The sequence below is a fragment of the Hyperolius riggenbachi genome, chromosome 4 (genome assembly GCF_040937935.1).
Source record: "Hyperolius riggenbachi isolate aHypRig1 chromosome 4, aHypRig1.pri, whole genome shotgun sequence".
Classification (NCBI taxonomy): domain Eukaryota; kingdom Metazoa; phylum Chordata; class Amphibia; order Anura; family Hyperoliidae; genus Hyperolius; species Hyperolius riggenbachi.
This window is the reverse complement of record NC_090649.1, coordinates 266,041,008-266,063,778: the sequence shown is the minus strand read 5'-3', so window position 1 is coordinate 266,063,778 and position 22,771 is coordinate 266,041,008. Positions and strand designations below refer to the sequence as shown.

Here is a 22,771-nt window from a genome sequence, read left to right as displayed (position 1 = left end):
TTTCTGTACTGCCACTGTACTGCTGCCAGTCAGCGTGTACTGTAAGGATAAGTGAAATGAGGAAGAAATCCGGTGAAAGAGGGAGGGGCAAGGGAAGAGGTGTTTCCCCTGACGGTTCACGTACAGGCCACAGGGGAGCACCCAAGAAAACCCACTCAATACCGCCCATGTTGTCCAGGACAACAACCCTCACAAATCCAAAAGAACAGGACCAGATAATTACTTGGATGACCTCTCAAGCGTCCAGCAGTGGGTTAAGCAGCACCAGCACATCACGCACGAGGTCCGAGTCCTCAGCCAGTTACAAGGAGCCAGTGGGCACAAAGCTGACACAACCGGCAGCGACACCACGCACACAACTGCCAGATAACCAGTCCGATGAATTACCTCAGGACACAATGGGGTATTCGCAGGAGCTATTCCCAGCCCAACAAACTTCCACCTTTCAAAGGTCAATGGAGGAACAGCCAGAAATGTTGTGCCTGGATTCACAACCGTTAACTGTGGGAAATGCACCGCGCACTGAAATACAAGGCGAGTCCGAGGAGGACTCGGAAACCCAAATCCCAGAGCAATTTGGGCAGGAGGGGTTGCAATTGCAGGAGGTCGGCCTACAAGATCTGGAAGACGACGTTGGAGTGTGCTGCGCAGAGGTTGTTGTGGGGAGCTCTACTCCACGGCGGCGGCCCACAATGACATATGACGAGTTTGAGGAGATGGAAGAGGAGGGTATGGACAATGTGGACAGAGACCCAGATTTTGTTTGTGAACGAGAACATCGCCGTCGTAGCAGCAGCACAGATGAGTCTGTTGAAGAACCCACTGCTGCACGAGTTCGCCTTGTGCCACAAGGTAGGCGGCGCGCAATTTCAGGCACCACAAGCGTGGAAGTTCAAGTGAGAGGCAAAAGAGGAGCAAACAGAAATCGCCAGCAAGGAGGCAGGTGCTCCAAAGTCTGGGCTTTCTTTGAAGACTGCACTGAGGATGTTACCATGGCGATTTGCAAGGTGTGCAAGACCCGCCTGAGCAGGGGGAAAAGTATTGACAACCTCTCCACCACCAGCATGAGCCGTCACATGCTATCCAAACATCCCACTCTGTGGGCAAACGCGTCAGGACAGGGTACCAGCAACAACACTGCCTCCCTTGGGTTCACCAGACTCACCACCAGACCCGCCTCAGCAGCAGCAGTAGCCCAGCCATTGCGTGGTTCACAACATTCACAAACATCAGACGACGCTGACACTGTCACTTTCCGGAGTAGTGCTCTTGAGGTCTCCCAGTGTTCATCAAACACAACAACCAACAGCCCTTCCGTGTGCAGCGCTACGGTTCAGTTGTCTGTGTCGGAGATGTTTGAGCGCAAGAGGAAATTGCCAGCAAATGACCCCCGGGCCGTGGCAGTAACAGCCAGCATAGCCAAGCTTCTGGCCTGCGAAATGCTGCCATATCGAGTGGTGGAGACAAACAGCTTCAAGGGCATGATGTCAGTGGCCATCCCACGTTACGTGGTTCCCAGCCGCTACCACTTTGCGCGCTCTGCAGTGCCTGAGTTGCATGAGCACGTGGTCAGCAAAATAACCCGAAGCTTGAAGAATGCCGTTGCCTGCAAGGTTCACCTCACCACTGACACCTGGACGAGTGCGTTCGGCCAGGGTCGATACATCTCCCTTACCGCGCACTTGGTGAACCTTGTGGAGCCTGGCAGCGATTCCTCACCTGCTACGGCACGGGTGTTGCCCACGCCACAAACAGCTGCACCGCCGTCCCTCCCACTGGATAACAACAGCAGCACCTACCTCTCTGACTCCTTCTCCTCCAACGCATCTCAAAGCTGTACCTCATCCGGAAACGCTAACCCAGCAGCAGTAGGATCGTGGAAGCAGTGCAGCACAGCTGTTGGCATGCGTCAGCAAGCGTTGCTGAAGCTAATCTGCCTTGGGGATAAGCAGCACACAGGGGAGGAAATTTGGAGGGGAATAAAGGAACAGACGGATTTGTGGCTGGCACCGCTGGACCTGAAACCGGGCATGGTTGTGTGTGATAATGGGAGTAATCTCATTCGCGCTTTAAGGTTGGCTAAGCTGACACACATCCCTTGCCTGGCGCACGTGATGAACCTAGTAGTTCAGCGGTTCCTGAGGACATACCCAGGCGTGGACGATCTTCTGTTGAAGGTGCGTCGAGTGGCCAAACATTGTAGAAATTCCAGTACTGCTTCGGGGGCACTCGCCAAGATGCAGGAGCGCTTCAATCTCCCCCACCATCGCTTGCTGTGTGATGTCCCTACGCGCTGGAATTCTACGCTGCACATGCTAGCCCGCTTTTGCGAGCAGAAGAGTGCAGTGGTCCAGTACATGACGGCGCAGTACCGAGGCGCATCCGGCCAGCTGCCAAGCTTCTGTGGATCCGATTGGGCCAACATGTTGGACCTCTGCCAAGTCCTCCAAAATTTTGAGCAATCCACGTTGCTTGTGAGCAGTGACAACTCTTCAGTCAGCATTACCATACCACTGCTGTGTTTACTGAAGAGGTCGATGTTAAAAATCAAGGAAACAGCTGTCATGATGCAACTGGGGGAATCTGAAGGAGAAAACGATCAGCGTGATGGTACCAACATCAGGCCATCCGCCTCAGGGAACGCTGGCCCCAGCAGCTATGACGAAGAAGAGGAGGAGGAACAGCTGGAGTTGGAGCAGGAATTTCATGCCACCACTGACGAGGGCCAGAGCGGTGCACGTTGGACTTCCACAATTCAACGCGAATGGTCAGCAGAAGCAGACCAGGAGGAAGGTGACGACTATGATGCATCACAACAACTATCACAACGCTCACAAGAGGATGATGAGGATTCTGGTAGGACTCTGGCACACATGGCTCAATTCATGCTAGACTGCATTGAACGTGACCCACGCATTGTGCGCATTCTGGACAACACCAATTACTGGGTTTATACCCTTCTGGATCCACGGTACAAACACAATGTTCCAAAACTGCTTGAAGAAAGAGTCAGACAGGTCAAAATGGAAGAATACCAGCAGGCCCTTGTGGAGACTTTAGAGAGGAGATTGACATCCTCCCCCTCCTCTAGCCAGTTGTACGCAGACAGACTGACTTCCGCAAACCCAGGACGACCAGGAGGGCAGCAAACAACGCAAGCCGCAGCTAGTACCCAAAAGGGAACGGTATCGGCAGTGTCCTTGGAGTGGGAAAATTTTCTGACACCCATGCAGCAGCAGCCCACTGAACAGCAAGCGTGCAGATCCACCTCCAACACCGATCGCCTGGAGAAGATGGTCAAGGACTACATGTCAGATGACGTAGCTGTGTCGAACAATCCATCTGCACCCTTCAACTATTGGGTATCGAAGCTAGACACCTGGCACGAACTGGCAATGTACACAATAGAGGTGCTGGCTTGCCCGGCAGCCAGCGTTATGTCGGAACGCTGTTTCAGTGCTGCCGGAGGCATCGTCACAGATCGGCGTATCCGCCTCTCTACAGAAAATGCAGACCGTCTGACTCAAATTAAAATGAATCAATCCTGGATTGGAAATGACTACGCAACACTCCAGGACCCCAACCAAGTAACATGACCAATGAACATCTGGGATGGTGTAGCGTTTCCGGTCCCTGTTTATTGAACCTCTCATCTGTATTACATTTATGACTGCATGGCGGCAAAAAGCATTGCTGCTATATCCGCACGCTTTTTGTCCTCATGCAAGGCCTGGGTTGTTGTGTCTCAAAAACCGTGGCCTTCTCCTCCTGCGCCTGCTCCTGTTCCATCACGTCTGCTGCTGCTGGGTTAGCGTTGCCGCGTGGTCCCTGTTTATTGAACCACTTATCTTTATTACATTTATGACTGCATGGTGGTACAAAGCATGCTATCCGCACGCTTCTTGCCCTCATGCAAGGCCTGGGTTGTTGTGTCTCACAAAGCGTGGCCTTCTCCTCCTGCGCCTCCTCCTGTTCCATCACGTCTGCTGCTGCTGGGTTAGCGTTGCCGCGTGGTCCCTGTTTATTGAACCACTTATCTTTATTACATTTATGACTGCATGGCGGTACAAAGCATGCTATCCGCACGCTTCTTGCCCTCATGCAAGGCCTGGGTTGTTGTGTCTCACAAAGCGTGGCCTTCTCCTCCTGCGCCTCCTCCTGTTCCATCACGTCTGCTGCTGCTGGGTTAGCGTTGCCGCGTGGTCCCTGTTTATTGAACCACTTATCTTTATTACATTTATGACTGCATGGCGGTAAAAAGCATGCTATCCGCACGCTTTTTGTCCTCATGCAAGGCCTGGGTTGTTGTGTCTCACAAAGCGTGGCCTTCTCCTCCTGCGCCTCCTCCTGTTCCATCACGTGTGCTGCTGCTGCTGCTGCTGCTGGGTTAGCGTTGCCGGTCCCTGTTTATGGAACCTCTTATCTTTATTACATTTATGACTGCATGGCGGTACAAAGCATGCTATCCGCACGCTTCTTGCCCTCATGCAAGGCCGGGGTTGTTGTGTCTCACAAAGCGTGGCCTTCTCCTCCTGCGCCTCCTCCTGTTCCATCACGTGTGCTGCTGCTGGGTTAGCGTTACCGGTCCCTTTTCCTGGAACCTCTTATATGTATTACATTTATGACTGCATGCCGACAAAAAACATGTTACCTGTGCAAAGAAAACAGACATTTCCCGCATTTAAAAGACAGTTTTCCCTTTGAAACTTTAAAATCGATTTTCTCAAAAACTATAAGCTCTTTTTGCTAATTTTTTTTTCCTCTTGTACCCACTCCCAAGGTTCACATACCCTGTAAATTTGGGGTATGTAGCATGTAAGGAGGCTTTACAAACCACAAAAGTTCGGGTCCCCATTGACTTCCATTATGTTCGGAGTTCGGGTCGAACACCCGAACATCGCGGCCATGTTCGGCCTGTTCGGCCCGAACCCGAACATCTAGATGTTCGCCCAACACTACACTGGAGTGCCTATCAACTTTGACTAATAAGGTTATGGCCATGACATGTTATACTCACATGGCAATCCCCTGAGAGATGGAAAATGTTGCACGCAAGTAATGCCACGTGCAGTCTTATGACTACAGTTGGTGTCCTATTCATATCCTTTTGTTACCACATGGCTGTTTGCATGCACACATGGAGAGCTGTGCAAGTGAAGGTATATGAGTGAAAATATGCATGCCAAAAGGCTTTTACCTGAGGTATTTGCCAGCACTCAGTGATCCAGTTGCTTCTGACTCAGCTGGTGACCCTGCTCACTTGTCCTGACCTTGGGTTGCAACCTTGCTTGAACTTTTCCTGCTTGATTTCGGCCTGCAATATCAACATCACAAAAGAGCAAAACTCTCCCATTCTTGACTCCAACCACTATATTTGTATCACCTACTAACACATCTTAATATTGCTTTTTCTCGATATAACTGGTAGGGCAATCCTAGAGGCGTTTTAACCACTTGCAGCAAAGTAGTCTTCTATTATCCACTATGGATAGTTGCCCAGCAAACTTTACAGGATGCTCTGGTAAAGACCAGTAACTATTTACATCCTGCTCTTTGGGAGAGCCAATGGCAACTGTTAGTCTAACAGACATGAACTTACTAATTTTAATATTTTCCTGAGCTCTGCAGGTCCAGCCTATTACACTGCTTAATGATAGTGAGTGATAGGCCTTATGTTACCACTGTGATCCTTAGCCAATTATCAGGCCTGAGCATGGTCACATGAGAGTTGTGCTACCACAGCAATTCAAAACCTCTTAAGGGTTTCTTCTGACTTATAGTATGTATGTTAAAATTGGCAAATACTTAAAGATACATAAATAACTTTCACTTTATGGTGATGGCTGTGAATTCTTTTCAGCCATCTAATAAACATATCTAAGGAACATTTTAAGGAATTATTGTGGTAAAACAAACAAACAACATTTGTAAAGCGCTTTTCTCCCATAGGACTCAAAGCACAAAAGCATGGCTCACACCAGTAATTGGTTTATTGGTAAATCGTGGTACAGAGGTAGAATTGTATAAGTCCACAAATGCCAGGCTAAACAGAGGGATTTCAGTCTGTATTTGAATAACTCCAGGATTGGGGATTTCTTGACTGGGTGTGGTAGGGAATCTCAAAGGGTAGGGGCAGCATGACAAAACATGTGACTAAGTCCCTCCATTCTGCTTAACACAGTTTTGTGCATACACCCCATTTTTATTTATTTATTTTCATCATAATATGAAGGATGGGAAAAAAATAACTTGATCACAGAACCATAAAAACACTTCTAAAAATACTCTAAACAAAAATATTGTGTTGCTCTTTCTCTGTTGAAGCAATGCACCCACATCTTAGCATGATAGGGAAAGAAGAAAGTCTCCTACACTGGAACATAGCAGTAACAAGCCATTGATGTAGCTGGGAAAAGTGAACTTTCAAAATATGTACTTTCCTTGATTAAGAATATTTAAAAACATGGAGATATTGATTCATGTCCCATAGTTCATTTAGCTCTTTTTATTTTTGAGCCAAATTAAGATTTTTGTCAAAGTGATATAACAATGAAATCACGCAATTAGAAAAAAACATAGAATAAATTGATGATGATCTGTAGTCTTGTTATGTTGGTTAGATGTTAAAGATAGGTCCTACTGCTTGTTCTGTCTCCAGTGTAAAGATGTTTTCATTAATTTCTGCTCCTAAATATGTCCATTAATATCCATATGTTAAGAAAAAACTTGTTGATCACAGAGCCGGGAAATGATGAAAAGCAATAAACACACTTTTAAATAAATCTCTAAAGAAAAATATTTTGTTGCTCTTTCTCTGTTGAATGGAATTCCAAAGGGTAGGGGCAGCATGACAAAACATGTGACTCACTCCCTCCATTCTGTTCAGTGCATACAACCCATTGTTATTTATTTCTTTTCATCACAATATGAAGGATGGGAAAAATGTACTTGACCACAGAACCATAAAAACACTTCTAAAAACAGTCTAAACAAAAATATTTTGTTGCTCTTTCTCTGTTGAAACGATGCACCCTAGCATAATAGGGAATGAAGAAAGTCTCCTACACAGGAACATAGCAGTAACAAGCCATTGATGTAGCTATACTTGTTCTGAAATGAACCTGAGGCAAAGTGTACTAAATTTCAGAAAACGTTTATTAGAAAACATAACTTTTCTTTTTCTTAAGCCCTTACCTGATAAATTACCTTCTTTACTTAGCAGAATAAATGTTCTTTGGACCACATCTCATGATCCAGCAATCCCTGTAAGGTTGTATGCACTGATAATGAATAAGGACCAACGAACATCAGTACCCAAGCTGGAGTAAATGACCCCTGGTATGAATGCTAAAGCTATAAAGTCGTGGTTAGATACATACTTGTCCTACAAGGGCATCATAATAAAGATATACGTTGCATTATGATTCTCTACAATTTAAGTGGTTACTCTATAGAGGGAGGTAGATGAATCCCCCTATACAGGCTTCTTGCCACTATTTGCTTCAGAGGTATTAGTTAGCTTCATCCCACACATTACATTAACTTTGTGCTTCTTTTCTGAGAGCTCAGCTAGCTACTGTCCTTGCCCTTGAGTGAAATTTGTTCATTGACTTTATATGAAAACTACAGACTCTAGCTGTTTCTGACCATATTCTGCAAATATGTTATGTCCATGTGAGTATTAACTAAGCTTCTAGATTGTCTGTGGCTCCTTCATGTTCATTCTTTCTCCCCCATCTGCAGCAATTAATAGACCTACTTAAGGTAAGGAAAATATTTTCCAACATCTCCATCTTCTCCACCCTCAAAAACCTCCAGCTGCCTCTTCACACTTTCTCCCTGCCCATTATTCTCAAGTCAGGACTTCCTTCTAGGATTGGACAACTATCCCTCACTAATGTTGTCAGGTATAACTTCTGTGAACAGAGCAATCAGTCCCTCAAACAATCTACCCTCAGCATGTCCATGGGACTAAAGGAAGAACAGTTAAAGTGTGCCAGAGGTGACATGTGACATGATGAGATAAATGTGTGTGTGTACAGTGCAAAACATTCATAACTAGGCTGTTTTACTTGTTTTATTTTTGTGCCTGAAAGAGTTAATTTCTAAGAATGGAAGTGACAGCTTCTGTCTTGTTGGTACCTTGTCAGGAATATATTAAACATCACTGATAAGCTAATTACAGCCATAAAAGTCTTCCTTACAGAATACAACTTCTGAGAGCATGGAGTGATAAATTACATGAACTATTAAGCTTTTTCTAACTCTGAGACACGTATTAGGCTCCCACTGAGCAGAGCCAACAACACATTCAATCTACTTTGTAAATATTTAAAAATAAAATAAAACCATGTAATATCTAAAAAAAAAAAGTCATTTTTAGGAGTTGGAGGATAAATACAATTGTTTATCTCATCAGTTTATTTTCACCTTGGGCTCACTTTAAGGCCGATTTTGAATGAATAGGCAGCTGTTGGTTGCTGAAAAAATAGATGGAAATCAAAGAACTGCTGCAGCAGAATATTCTATTTAATTATGCAAACACTATAGCATTTTTTGCAAACCATTTTAATACATGTAAATGTATGTTCTATTAAATGCAGATACAAACTATTCCTTTTCTGGTGATATGAGTATAGCTGACAGAAATCTTTACTTGGGGATGTCCTGTTCCAACCCTTGTAAATTTTGAAGCAAGGAGAATACAAAATAAATAAATAAAAAGGCAACTGTAGAATGCATAAGCACAATACTACACAGCCTGTCTGTAAGCCTGATATTTTTTTTCTCCTTGTATTTTCAGAGAAAGCCGTTTTGGTTCCACCATCCTTTATTTGATTGCGCAAGGATATGAAGCAACTCTGCTATATGTGTTTTTACTTGTCATATCAAATAAAATAGATAAATCCATCCACTTTGTTTTTGTTTATGTTTATTTTGTGCATTGAATTCAAACAGGAAACTGTGTGCACTTCAACTGTTATCACAATGTGGTCAAGAAGACTGTGTAGTTTTACCATTTACACACAATTGTTCATTACAGTATGTTTGTAGCTTTAGTGAAAATCAGGAGTGTGGCATGGGAAGCAGTGCTGGTAGTGCAACTAGCTGTAGTGAACTTAAAAATAATTCTCTTTGCTTTACACAGAACTGGAATTTGATAAAAATAATCTCACCAAACGTTGGTGGTGCTCATACACACTACCGTTCATGCTTGACATCACACCCCTGATGGAAAAAAAACTGATGTTTGGATTTCGTTGATAAAAAGTATTACAAAAATCTCCATACAAAAACTATTTTTTATAGAAATCTTGCATTTCCACAAATAAACCTGAACATTTTTCTCTTTTTTAAATAAAAATTGCTCAAGGACCTTTTTTTTTTTTCTTTTTTGTTCGTTAAACACTGACAGTATTGATGGATGCAGTCCATTTAAAGCTCCCTGTGGAAAGTTCTTCTAAAAGGCCTGTGCGCTTTCCACAGCCGGAGGGAACTGCAGAGGCTCGATGGGGTTCAAATGTTAACAGACACACTTTTGAAAAATCCATTTTGTTTTAGATGGACCCCCTCTACCACAGCTACAATTTCCCTCGCTGTGGTATACAATTAAGATACATTCTTCTGAGCTCTGTAACAGGTGTATGTCAATCTACCATTCTGCACACAGAAATGCTGTCATCGGGTGGAATTGAACAATACGATTATTGCCTTGTTTACTGACATTTTTGTTTTATTTACGACAGTGAAACACAGAGTCCACAAAGCAGATTAAGAATCTTCCCAAGGTGTATTTTTGTGTGTAAATTCATAAACTTTAATGCAATTGCCTGCGTGGCCTAATGAGCTTAACGAAGATGTCTGCATTTTGAGTTGGGCGTTTAACAATAAATTCCACTAATTATCTCTCACCTTCGCCAGATAAGCACAGAGAGCATACAGTCAATTAGAGACAGTTCATATGAGATCTTCCTTCATTCATCACTGGCATTCATTGTATTTCTTTAAATCAAATACATTTTGACAAAAAAAAAAATCTCTTATTGTTTTGTCATTTGGGACCTTATTTGTAAAGCAACCACAAAACATACACGTTTACATTCATAAGAATGGTGGACCCCTTTAAGAAAAAAAAGTTAGTTCAACCTCCGCAGAAGTTCGTGATTTATCCATGACTCTTGCAGTTCTAGTCTGACCGATGGGTCAGAGTTAATAAGTCTCAAGTTCATAGACACAGCGACATGAGGTAACTCATTTTTATTTTGCACAGGTTGCATATTTCCACAGGAAACATTCTCGCAGAGTTGTTTGGAAAAAGAAAACAAAAAGCTGACAGTTTGTGCTTGGGGATGCCTGACACACCCAGCTCTATGCCATTGTTTCTTTTCCTGGCAATCTTCTGTCATTAAATGTATGCATGTTGATGACTTCTTCTGTTTTCACTATAACAGGAGGCTGTGGTTTATGTTTCAAACGTCTCTGACATTTTAGTGACATCCGCAATTCCTCCACCATCGCGCTACAGAAGGATCTCTGAAAACACAAACACAGAGGATTTTTTTTATTTGAAGCGTCCTTTGAAAGCAAAATTAATGCGAGGTACATAAACTATTAAAGATTGATTCTTTTGGCGCAGTAGGAAGGCTAAGCAACCCTGCAAATTTACCATGTTTCTGCCCGAAGCTTCCAACAAACTGCTGTCACTTAAATATGCATCACATAGTAATTAAAATGACTTATCAAGCTGTGATAGCTCATTGAAAATTTCACCTTGTCACTAAAATTATTTATCTGCCAACTAGTGCACAATATAGGTAAATGCATTGGAGGCAAGTTCTATGGAAATTATTTCCAAAAACGCTTGTACTTTGCACTTTTTCTTTATATTATCTGAGAATGGGAAAGCTTCATTTGTGTGTGTTTTATTGGCATTTTAGCAGTCATTATATATATAAATAGCAGATACTTGCAGGCGTAACATAATTTAGTCACTGAAGAATCTTATCATTCCACAAGCAAAATACATTTACATTTTGTCATACAGATTAAATGGACAGTTTATCAAAATGACATGTAGTGTGACATCAGGATGAGAGAAACATGTGCAGACACAATACTAATTCTACTCAGAATTTACCTGCTTTCCATGTATTCTATTTTTTTTTTATAAGGATAACTAACTAAGAACAATATATTCCAGGCATTGTTCCTGGTTAGTAACGTAAAGGGAACTTTAACTGAGAGGGATATGAATGTTTCCTTTTAGACAATACCAGTCGTCTGGCAGTCCTGCTGATCTCTTTGGCTGCAATAGTGGCTGAATCACACACCTGAAACAAGTATGCAGCTAATCCAGTCTGACTTCAGTCAGAGAACATGATCTGCATGCTTGTTTAGGGGCTGTGGGTAAAAAGTATTAGAGACACAGGATCAGTAGGAGAGTTAGGAAACTGGTATTATTTTAAAAGGAAAAATCAATATCCTTCTCAGTTTAGGTTCCCTTTAAAGGACAACTGAAGTGAAAAGAATATGGAGGCTGCCATATTTGATTCCTTTTAAACAATACCAGTTGCTTGGGTTTTGGTTTCCAGAAAACTTCTAAATAGGATTGGTACTATAGGTACGCATATGTTTATCTCATCCATTTATACTTTGTTTCAGGCTCACTTTAAAAGGATGGTGTATCACTGCAGTATAAGCTGGTAATAAGTTGACGCATCACACAGGCTTATTCCCATACTAAGGCTGCATGTTTCTGCTAATAAGACTCTGCTGAGTGCATGCTTGTCCATGGATCTTGATAAATATCTGATATCAGCTTTAACCCTCCTGGCGGTATAAAAAAATCTGCCAGGAGGGAGCGCAGCAGTTTTTTTTTTAATGTTTTTTTTCCTATATCATGTAGCGAGCCCAGGGCTCGCTACATGATAGCCGCTGCTCAACGGCATCCCCCCGCCCTCTTCGATCGCCTTCGGCGATCTCCGATCAGGAAATCCCGTTCAAAGAACGGGATTTCCTGGAGGGCTTCCCCCGTCGCCATGGCGACGGGGCGGGATGACGTCATTGGGAGTCCCGGGCCACCCCTCGGCGCTGCCTGGCACTGATTGGCCAGGCAGCGCACGGGGTCTGGGGGGGGGGCGTGCGGCGCAACGGATAGCGGCGATCGTGCGCGGGGCGGCGGCGATCAGTGTGCTGGCGCAGCTAGCAAAGTGCTAGCTGCGTCCAGCAAAAAAAAAAATTAAACAAATCGGCCCAGTAGGGCCTGAGCGGCACCCTACGGCGGCTTACCCCGAACTACGTTCGGGGTTACCGCCAAGGAGGTTAACTGAACTTCAGCCTCCACTCCATCATTACCCTCCCATATAACTATTCCGTATTTACCACAGCAGTCATTGTATCAAACAGCAGTAGAGGTAAGATTTGCCTTAGAGCTTATTTTCATATGCACACTTTTAGCCGTGATTATGGAAACGCGATTGCAGTCTATTCACACTCTGATGTTTCTATACACTCACTGCAATTCACGCACTGAATAACAGCGCATGGTTTCACACATTTTGGGGCGATTGCGCCTGTAATCCCATTCATTATAATGAATGGGATCGCAAGCACCACCCCGGGGGAATCACATGCCAGGTTGACAAACAGCTCCTCCGCTGCATAATGGAAACAAGCCCTATGGTAGAATATCATAATAGGAAGTACATCTAAACTCAGAATTTCTTTTTTTTTTTTACCAATAAATGATAGAGCTGCTTGTAGACATAACTGCATGTCCTCCTCCGTCCCTCCAATCAAGTGCCAGGGTCCCCCGAAGTGTGGGAGGTAAATATTTACTTACCATGATCCTGCGCAGGCACACTAGCCGTACTTCATTTGGGTTAAGGCGGAAATAGCCGAACCCAATCCATTCACACTACTGCGCAGTCCCGAGTCCTTTTGTACCTGCACAGTAGAGCCGATATAATCGGGTTTGCCTATTTATGCCTAGCCCAAATGATGAGCCTTTGCTGCGCATGCGCTGGATTCCTGCAAGGTAAATATATTATCCCTTGTCAAGCTTGTCCGGGGAGAGTTAGGGGAGTATTTGGGGTAGCCAGCGTTGAATTCTGTGAACCAACAGGGAAGGGAGAAGCCTCAGTGGGACCCTGAAGCTCCCCCTTCCAAGTTAAGTATCTCCCAGAGGTTTTTTTTTTATTATTACAGAGACTCTTACAGCAAAGTGTCAAGTGAATGAACACATAGCAATCAAATTTATTAAACTCTTTTTTTTAAATTATTGTAAAAAAAATATTTAAATAGATTCCTTTATTAGTGCACCTCCAGGCAAAATAAGACATTACAGACTGGTGTTAAAGTGCTTATTTTGTCTGCAGGTGCACCGGTACAGCAGAGTATTGATTACTGGGCAAAGCAGCAGGGCATTTCACTTCAGGCTATACCTTGGTTACAGCTAGAATAGGTCAGGAAGATTGCACACCTTAGAGAAATGTTCAGGTGCTGGAACCAGTTTGCAAGAATCCAAAAAGTAATAATGAGGTTCTGCACACTGTCAATAGGATCAATACATTTACTGCCCAAACAAAAACACATAACCATTGTCAACCAAGGTTGACGAAGATTGTATGTATATGTTGGGAAAATACCTTTTTTTAACCTATTGACAGTGTGTGGAACCTCATCATTACTTTATTGTTTCAGCTAGTAGATGCATTATCATGCTCTTCCGGTGGGCCTTCTTGTGTCTGATGCAGATCAGACAATATTATATAGCATTATGGTCTAACAGTAGGTAATGCATGCTGGAATCAAAATCCTCACATCATGTCTGAGAATAAAGGCAACTGATTAACATTGGTTCAGCATTTAGAGTAGTTGAGAAGACATTGGGCTGCTAAAAAAGTTTTTATAGAAGGTTTATAGGGAGGTTGTTGTTTCAGAAGTTGGCTGAGGACAAGATAGCTTGATGTTGTTAAAGTAGATTTAAAAAGTATTTGATTTAGAAGATTGAGGAACAAAGATTGGGTAGGAATTGTTCAGGAGGTCAGGGCCCTTCATTGGATTTAGTGTCAAGGAATAAGTAAATAAATAAGTAAGTAGGAAGGTGTTCCAATTCAAAGTATATCTCTGTACAAAAACTGACATCTTTCAGAAGACAGTACTGATGTATTTAAACTAAAATAGACATTCTATTCTATCTAGAAACAAAAGAGTTACAGTCAGCTCTCAGGGCACAGTGTAGAAGCTCTCAGGGCGCAGTGTAGGAGAGGGCACACAACTCAATCACTTATCATTCCCCTATTGTGTTTGAAGCAGAGAGAAGTAAGAAAAGATGATACATGGCAGTGACTGCAAGCCAGTTAACTACAGATTAAGGTGTTGGGGGCCCTTGGGCGCCTCTTAGTCTAATAGCAATTAGTGTGTGAAGGCTGGGGTGGGAGGGATGGAGGTGCGTACTTTGGTGTCTCAGCCTTGGGTGCTGGAGGCTGTTGCGTCAAAGGTAGATTTTCTGGCTATGTGAAGGTAAGCAATTACAGAAAAGCCATTGCTTTCTTGTAAGTTAGGTAAGGAATCCACAAATGCTAAGTTAAGATAAACCCTGACAGAAATAAACTATATTAAGAGATAGCCTCTTGAAAATATGAAGAATCAGGACAAATATGTTTGTAGGTATAAGTTCCATCACCAAGTACACCACTAATTCTATCCTCCTCTGGAATGCCCTTCCACAACACATCCGCCACTCTCCCACCTTCGAAATCTTTAAACGTTCCCTCAAAACCCACCTTTTCCGACAAGCATATTCTCTAGCTTAGGCCATGCACCGACTAAATAACCTAATTGCGCACTGCCTGTACATATACTGTATACCTCCCCCACCTCTTGTTTCCACCCCATTCCTTTAGATTGTAAGCTCGCAAAGGGCAGGACTCTCACCCTTTTGTGTCATGGAATGTTATTAATTCAATTGCTTGCACACTGTTAGAAATTTATACATTTTAGTCATCATGTTAAAATAAGTTGTAATCAGCAGTGCTGTATCTTGTATCAGTGTTCATATTTCATGTATATCGTTGTCTGTATCATTATGTATCCCTTGTTTGTTTTCTTACATTGTACAGCGCCACGGAATATGTTGGCGCTTTATAAATAAATAATAATAAGAATAATAATAATCCTCCATCAATTGTGCTGAAATAATTTAATAATTAAAATTAGTAACCAAGACAGCAAAGGACTATTAATGGGAAACAGCAAGAATAGGTGGTAGGATTTCAAATAATTTCAAATAATGACACTGGAAAACCTTGCAGTCTCAGTAGCAAAAAGAAAAGCCAAGGATGTTTGATGTTAGACTGACAGATGGAGCTAAATCTGGTGTGGGCTGTTTAGAGACAAACAAATTTCAAAGTCTCATTAAAGGATGGCAAGGATCTTGCTCATAGCAGAAAATGAAGTATTTGGGAGAAGTAGAGTTGGAAAAAGGATAAAAGGAACTGCCTGGTGTGTAACAAAATTATGATGGAAGTTAAGGAAAAAAACTGGATGGTGGATTTAGCTTTCAGAAGTCTGAAAAAAACTTCGATATTTATAAAAGGCAGCAAAAAATGTTCAATAAATAGTGATGAATGCCAGTTTCAAAACTTGGGAGAATTTGAACAAGAGTATAGAGTTAAATTGTTTTAAAAACCAGAAGCTCTTCTATGAAATGTTTGTCGATGAGAATAGCCAGCAAATGCCTTCTGAATGCATAAGAGTAAGGAAAGGACAACCCTCACACATGGATCAAGCAAGAAGTTTTGAATCAGGATGATGCCATTTATTGGTTGTACAAGAGTAAGCTTTTGAAGCGTACTTACTTTGAACAAACACAGTACGGATGGAAGTGATTGAATATAATAAATAACATTTGTTTTATTGACCTTGAAAAAAGGAGTTTTGACAAACTGTGGAGGATGGGATGCTGGATGACTCTTCAATGCCATCAAAGTTTTGTTTCTTGGAAAAGAAAGGTTACAAAAGGCACCAAGCTTTAACGGACCACAGTGAATCAAAAATGTAAAAAGATACACAAATCAAGGCTTGAAGTAATGAAGATGCAGTTTTTGAGGTAAACTGAGATAATGCAAGAAAAGACAGGGTAAGGAACCAGAGAATGTAAAAAAAGTTAGGAGTTAAGCTGATGCTGAGGGGAGCTGAAAAAAGGATAGCTGGGTTTGTTTGGGCATTTACAGCAGATCACTTCTAATATGCTGCCTACTATACAATATAAAATTACAGAAAAGAAGGCTGAGAGGATTCTCCAGAAAAATGTGAGAAGGGGGAATTTAAGTAAACAGTAGAAGACTTTGTATACAAAATGGATATGGAAATAAAAAGAGAAAAGGAGTGAACCTGAAAGAGAATTGAATATAAATCTTCTTGGAAATATCCTGGTACTGAGTGCTGACAGGTAGAAGAGGACAACCAAGCAAGTAAATAAATAAATAAGGCTGTATGGTAGCCTAGCAAGAGAATAATGACTGGCAAACATTTGAAAAGATATAAGCGAAGACAGCAAAGACAGATTGAAGATATTTTAATGATAATTGCTTGCTGTAGTAGGGGATTCTTTTGCTTCATTTTCAGTAAAAGTGGCCATACACTTATAGATTTACAGCAGATTCGACCCTCAGATTTCTGTCAGATGCCTATCAAGTCTTTTTAATGGACATATTTTCTCAAATATAGTTTTAAAGTCAAAAATAGCATTTTCAATTGCGAAAATGACTGTGGTGAAAATGTGCAAGCAACACTGATCTTTTGACATTTTTCAGACATTTTACATACTGTATATGGTGCTTTAATTCATCTTTACTTTTAGCTATCTATCTAGAGTACTTATTTAAAATACTTTTGGTGTGATATACAACAGAATCTCCTAGTTTACTAATGCATCTCTACGCATCTCCATTTCAAATATCAAGAGTGATTCAGCAAACTTGTGCTGGGAAAACAATATTCTAGGTTAGATTGCAATGCTCAACTGCCATATTGTGGCTGAAGGGTTAGTAAATTAATATCTGTATATTCAGTGGCATGCAGCTGCCACCAATGACATTTTTTCCCTAAAAAAACTTCAGCCATCATTAAAAAAAGAGACCATTGGGGCCTGATTTACTAAAACAGGAATTTCCAGTGGAAATATCAAAAGAGATTCAGCAGACCTGGACTTCAAGGAAACCGAAGATGAAGTAATATGCATTGTTTATACTTTACCTGGGGCTCCTAGCAATGTGCAGTGTGGGCAGGCGTGCACAGTGCAGCTTAACTGGTGTGACTGACTGGGACCCAGGGGTCGAGTAGGGCGTGGACGCGCGTGGACGGCGTCCACTTACTATTTCCCGAGGGTGGTCGCTGTCCACGCTGGCATGTGTGGAGGGAGCAGCGCAGTGGAAGGAAAGCTGTGAGCAGCGGTGGAGAAGGGGGCCATCTCCCCCCCTTCTCTGACCTCGGGGCTCTCCTCCCCTCGCTCTCCCCTCCACAAGTAATGTGCGGGCAGCCGGCAGCGGGCGGGACTTACCTCTCCTCGTTCCGGCGCCAGGTCTGCGTGCTGCTGCTCTGGTCTGAACCAGACCAGACTTGTGGCATGCAGATCCGGTGTTCCGACGACGACGAGGAGAGGTAAGTCCCGCCCGCTGCCGGCTGCCCGCACATTACTTGTGGAGGGGAGAGCGAGGGAAGGAGGGCCCCAAGGTGAGAGAAGGGGGGAGATGGCCCCCTTCTCCACCGCTGCTCACAGCTCTCCATCATCTCTGCGCTTCTCCCCTCCTGCTGGGGGGGACACCTGGCTACCTATTCTGGCACATATACCCCCTGACTACATATACTGGGGACATATACCCCCTGACTATATATACTGGGCACATATACCCCCTGACTACATATACTGGGCACATATACCCCCTGGCTACATATACTGGGGACATATACCTCCTGACTACATATACTGGGCACATATACCCCCTGGCTACATATACTGGGCGCATATAACCCCTGACTACATATACTGGGGACATATACCCCCTGGCTACATATACTGGGGACATATACCCCCTGACTACATATACTGGGGACATATACCCCCTGACTACATATACTGGGCACATATACCCCCTGGCTACATATACTGGGCACATAAACCCCCTGACTACATATACTGGGCACATATACCCCCTGACTACATATACTGGGGACATATACCCCCTGGCTACATATACTGGACACATATACCCCCTGACTACATATACTGGGGACATATACCCCCTGACTACATATACTGGGCACATATACCCCCTGGCTACATATACTGGGCACATATACCCCCTGACTACATATACTGAGCACATATACCCCCTGGCTACATATACTGGGAACATATCCCCCTGACTACATATACTGAGGACATATACCCCCTGACTACATATACTGGGCACATATACCCCCTGGCTACATATACTGGGCACATATACCCCTGACTACATATATACTGGGCACATATACCCCCTGACTACATATACTGGGCACATATACCCCTGACTACATATACTGGGGACATATACCCCCTGCCTACATATACTGGGCACATATACCCCTGGCTACATATACTGGGCACGTATACCCCTGCCTACATATACTGGGCACATATACCCCTGGCTACATATACTGGGGACACATACCCCCTGGCTACATATACTGGGGACATATACCCCTGGCTACATATACTGGGCACATATACCCTTGGCTACATATACTAGGACATATACCCCTGACTACATATACTGGGCACGTATACCCCTGGCTACATATACTGAGCACGTATACCCCTGGCTACATATACTGGGGACATATACCCCTGGCTACATATACTAGGCACATATACCTCTGGCTACATATACTGGGGACTACTATACTCATGGCTACTTATACTGGGGACACCTATAGACCTGGCTACCTATGCTGGGGGTACCTATTTTGGGGGAACTGCTGTCAGATTATCTGCATTTTTGTGGAACCACTGTTATGTATTTTGGGGAACTGGCTGCCAGATTATGTGTATGTTAGGGGAACGGCTGCTGCCAGATTACGTGTAGTTTGGGGAACAGCTGCCAGATTATGTGTATGCTATGGGAACGGCTGCTGTCAGATTATGCGTATTTTGGGGAAATGCTGCCAGATTGTGTATGTTTGGGGGACCACTGCTGCCAGATTACCGTATTTTTCGCCGTATAAGACGCTCCGGAATATAAGACGCACCTAGGTTTAGAGGGCAAAAACCAGGGGGGACGCGTCATTACAAGCCGGCACTAGAGGAAGCCGCCCACAGAAGCCGGATGTTTTCTATCGCCGCGGGCAACATGGAAGAGGTAAGCTGCTGCTGGCGTACCACTGCTCACACGGGGGATAGGGGGGGCGCAACCACACAGGAGGGGGTCAGAGGCAGGCAGCGGGGGGATTAGATGGCCGCAGCGGGGAGATTAGATGGCCGCAGCGGGGGGGATTAGCTGGCGCTGCACACTCGGGGGACCCGACCACACAGGTGGGGGCAGGCAGCGGCGGCGGGGGGATTAGATTGCCACAGGCAGGGAATCCCCGATGACGGCGGGTCGCATCGGCGGGCGTTCGTAAGTCGGGGATTCCCTGCCTTTGCCGTATAAGACGCAGGGACTTTTTCGCCCCATTTTTTGGGGAGAAAAAGTGCGTCTTATACGGCGAAAAGTACGGTATATGTATTTTGGGTGTTCCACTGCCAGGTTTCGCATATTTTGGGGAACTGCTTCCAAATTGTGTATGTTGGGGGAACTGCTGCTGCCACATTATCTATTTTGGGGGAACCACTGCCATATTATCTGTATTTTGGAGGAACTTCTACCAGATTAAGTGTCTTTTTGGTGAAATGCTGTCAGATTACATCTGTTTTGGGTGGGATACACTACGGCAGAGCTCAAACATCCCCGGCAGACCTTTTCCTTTTACATCACTGCTAAGGTCATGTATATTTGGCCCCACCCATGACCACGCCCACAGTATGCTTGACCACACCCACTTTTTGGCGCCGGCGCATGGGTTTTCTAGGTGAGTCCACTCACTTCTTTTCCCAGGACTGGACCCCTGCTGGGACCCAATTACTAGCAAACATTGAAGAAGAATGGAGCCACCTTGGAGAAAGGTGAGGGACCCCAAGACCACTTGGGGCAAGAGAAAGCCCCAGGTAAGTATAAATACTGCATATTACTTCATCTCAGGTACACTTTAACCATTTTATCCACCATTACAGTATATCTACGTCCTCTGTGACTACATCTAAGCCACGAGCATGTAGATATACGTCTCGTAGCTGAAGCACAGCTGTGCACGGTAGGGCATAGCTCCTGAGCCCACCTTTGGCACTATCTGATACAGTACTAATTGTTGAAAGAGAATATGTGTTCCCTGAGCCAATAAGATTTATTTTTACCATTAAAAATGCTTTTATGTTTTCAGTTCATAGTGAAAAATACACACTGGCATTATTTCAGAAACAAATAATCTCTCCACAAGAACATAATTTAAAGGGGAACTGAAGAGAGAGGTATATGGAGGCTGTCATGTTTATTTCCTTTTAATCAATACCAGTTGCCTGGCAGCCCTGCTGGTCTATTTCTCTGCAGTAGTATCTGATTAAAACCAGAAACAAGCATGCAGCTAGTCTTGTCAGATCAGACTTATAAGTCTGAACCACTGAAACACCTGATCTGCTGCATGCTTGTTCAGGGGCTATGGCTAATAGTATTAGAGGCAGAGGATCAGCAGGGCTGCCAGGCAACTGGTATTGTCTAAAAGGAAATAAACATGACTGCCTCCATATACCTCTCTCTTCAGTTCCCCTTTAAGTTTTGTGAAAAATGGTATAAATTGCCAACCAAAATTTGTGTTTTTTATCTACAGTAGTACTTAAAAAAAAAAAAAAAACTAGAATTGATAAATGTTCTATTTGTTGCCCTCTTTTTCCCATTAAAATGCATAGAAAACAAAATTGTTCAAGGGAAAGGGAAAGTTTGTCTTAGAAAAAATACAAAAAAATACATATTTAATTTAGGTGTCATAAGTAGGGATAAAGTTATTGCTGATTAAATAGAGACATAGCTAAACTGTCAAAACTGCTATGGTCCATAAGGGGTAAAGAAGGTTTAGATGTGAAGTAGTTAAAATAAGTCACAGTCAACTGCTATTATGTGATTAGGGCTTGCACAATTCTTGCTGGGCACATTCACACAACTGTTAATTAACTAACTTTTCAGTAATCCCCACAGTATCAATATAACATAGGTGTGGGTTGCAATCCTTTATCAAGTGTGTAAATGAGTGTCCTGCAGCAAGGCGGAGTCTCTGGAGAGCCTCATAGCAACTGTATTCCTAACTAAGTACAGATATAGTCATTTTGCTAATGCTGCAAAGAAAAGCAATCTACTGTCACTCTTGGAGACTCATATCTGGCTGCAGTATAAAATGGAAAAGTAAGTTTTAATAGCATAAAACTGCAGCAGCAGATTGTTTTTCTCAAATCCAGTCCAGATTTGCTGGATCACTTCACTTGTGATATCCTCAGCGGAGATGCCTCAACAAGTAAGAAGATGATTGGAGATGTCTAGTAAATTAGGCCCTCTGTTTTTCTCTAGTACAATTTTAGTGTTTACTTGTACTGTATATACCGGTATACATATTTCTACTATGCACTACAATAGATTATATTTCTGTTTGTATATTTTTCATGGGAGTGCTCGCATCTCTTTAACGTCTTTATGAATGATGTTATTTTAGTTCTACAATTTAGTTGTTGACAGCAAATTGATATTTTTTCTGGATGTTTAAGCCCAACAGTTTATTTTATATGTAAAAGCTGTGAAATCAGTTTCTGCAGATCCTTGCAACATTAAGTAATGTGTCACTAAACACCTTTAAGCCTTGTTATGAACTTTCCAGGGTGTGAATGGTTTTATAACTAGTTTTAAAACAATAATTGTAAGCATTTATACACTCTAAAATAAATAATATGGCAATGTTAACATTATATTTGAGATTTTGCATTTATAAGGGATCAATGTATATGACTAAGGGGGGACAAGAAAAGGATAATCCAGAGATGTGATTTAACACAAAAATTACATCGTTTTTTTAACTTTGACAGAAAAGTAGACTTGAGTGATTTGCTTTTCATAAATTGAATCTTTTACTATGCCCTTTGATACTGCTTCTGTGAAAGACACTTTCGAAATTCAAAATGAAAGTGCAAGGTTTGCTCAGAAGATCATTACCTCTAGCGCTGCACATCAGATATTGTTTGAAACCTTGTTAAAATGTCTTAAAGCAATAATGGCAGTAATCTTGCAGCTTATAGTTTGTGTTAGAGGTCAATGTTTTCACATTTTCTAGTACACATCAATCAAAATGCTTTCCATTTTGACTGAAGTTAGCCCTGAATGCATATCAGGCCCTCCTGTGGGACTTTTCCCTAATAAGCTTCTTTCTCTACAGGAGACTCCTTCTGGGAATTTGAATGATGTACTACACAGTTGGAGATTTTCAATCAAGCCTTGTAAAAGCAGCAGCGGAAACCAAACGTTTAGCGAAATGTTGACAAAGCATTGATAGGATTTCTGACAATTTATTCTGAAAGAGGTAGAATATTATTCAGAGTTAAACAAGCAGGTTAACTTACAGTTTACTTTTCAACTTGACAATGATGAACGTC

At 42.9% G+C, this 22,771-nt stretch overlaps 1 protein-coding gene across 1 annotated transcript in view; it reads right to left on the bottom strand.

The window, feature by feature from the left end:
* Window positions 1–8,945: 8,945 nt before the first annotated feature.
* Window positions 8,946–22,771, bottom strand: part of GRIK2 (glutamate ionotropic receptor kainate type subunit 2) — an 853,883-nt gene continuing 840,057 nt past the window's right edge. The window contains exon 17 of the mRNA XM_068231225.1: window positions 8,946–10,533. Within this exon, the coding sequence (XP_068087326.1) occupies window positions 10,369–10,533 (165 nt within the window). The 3' untranslated portion in view covers window positions 8,946–10,368. The remainder of the gene's footprint in view (window positions 10,534–22,771) is intronic.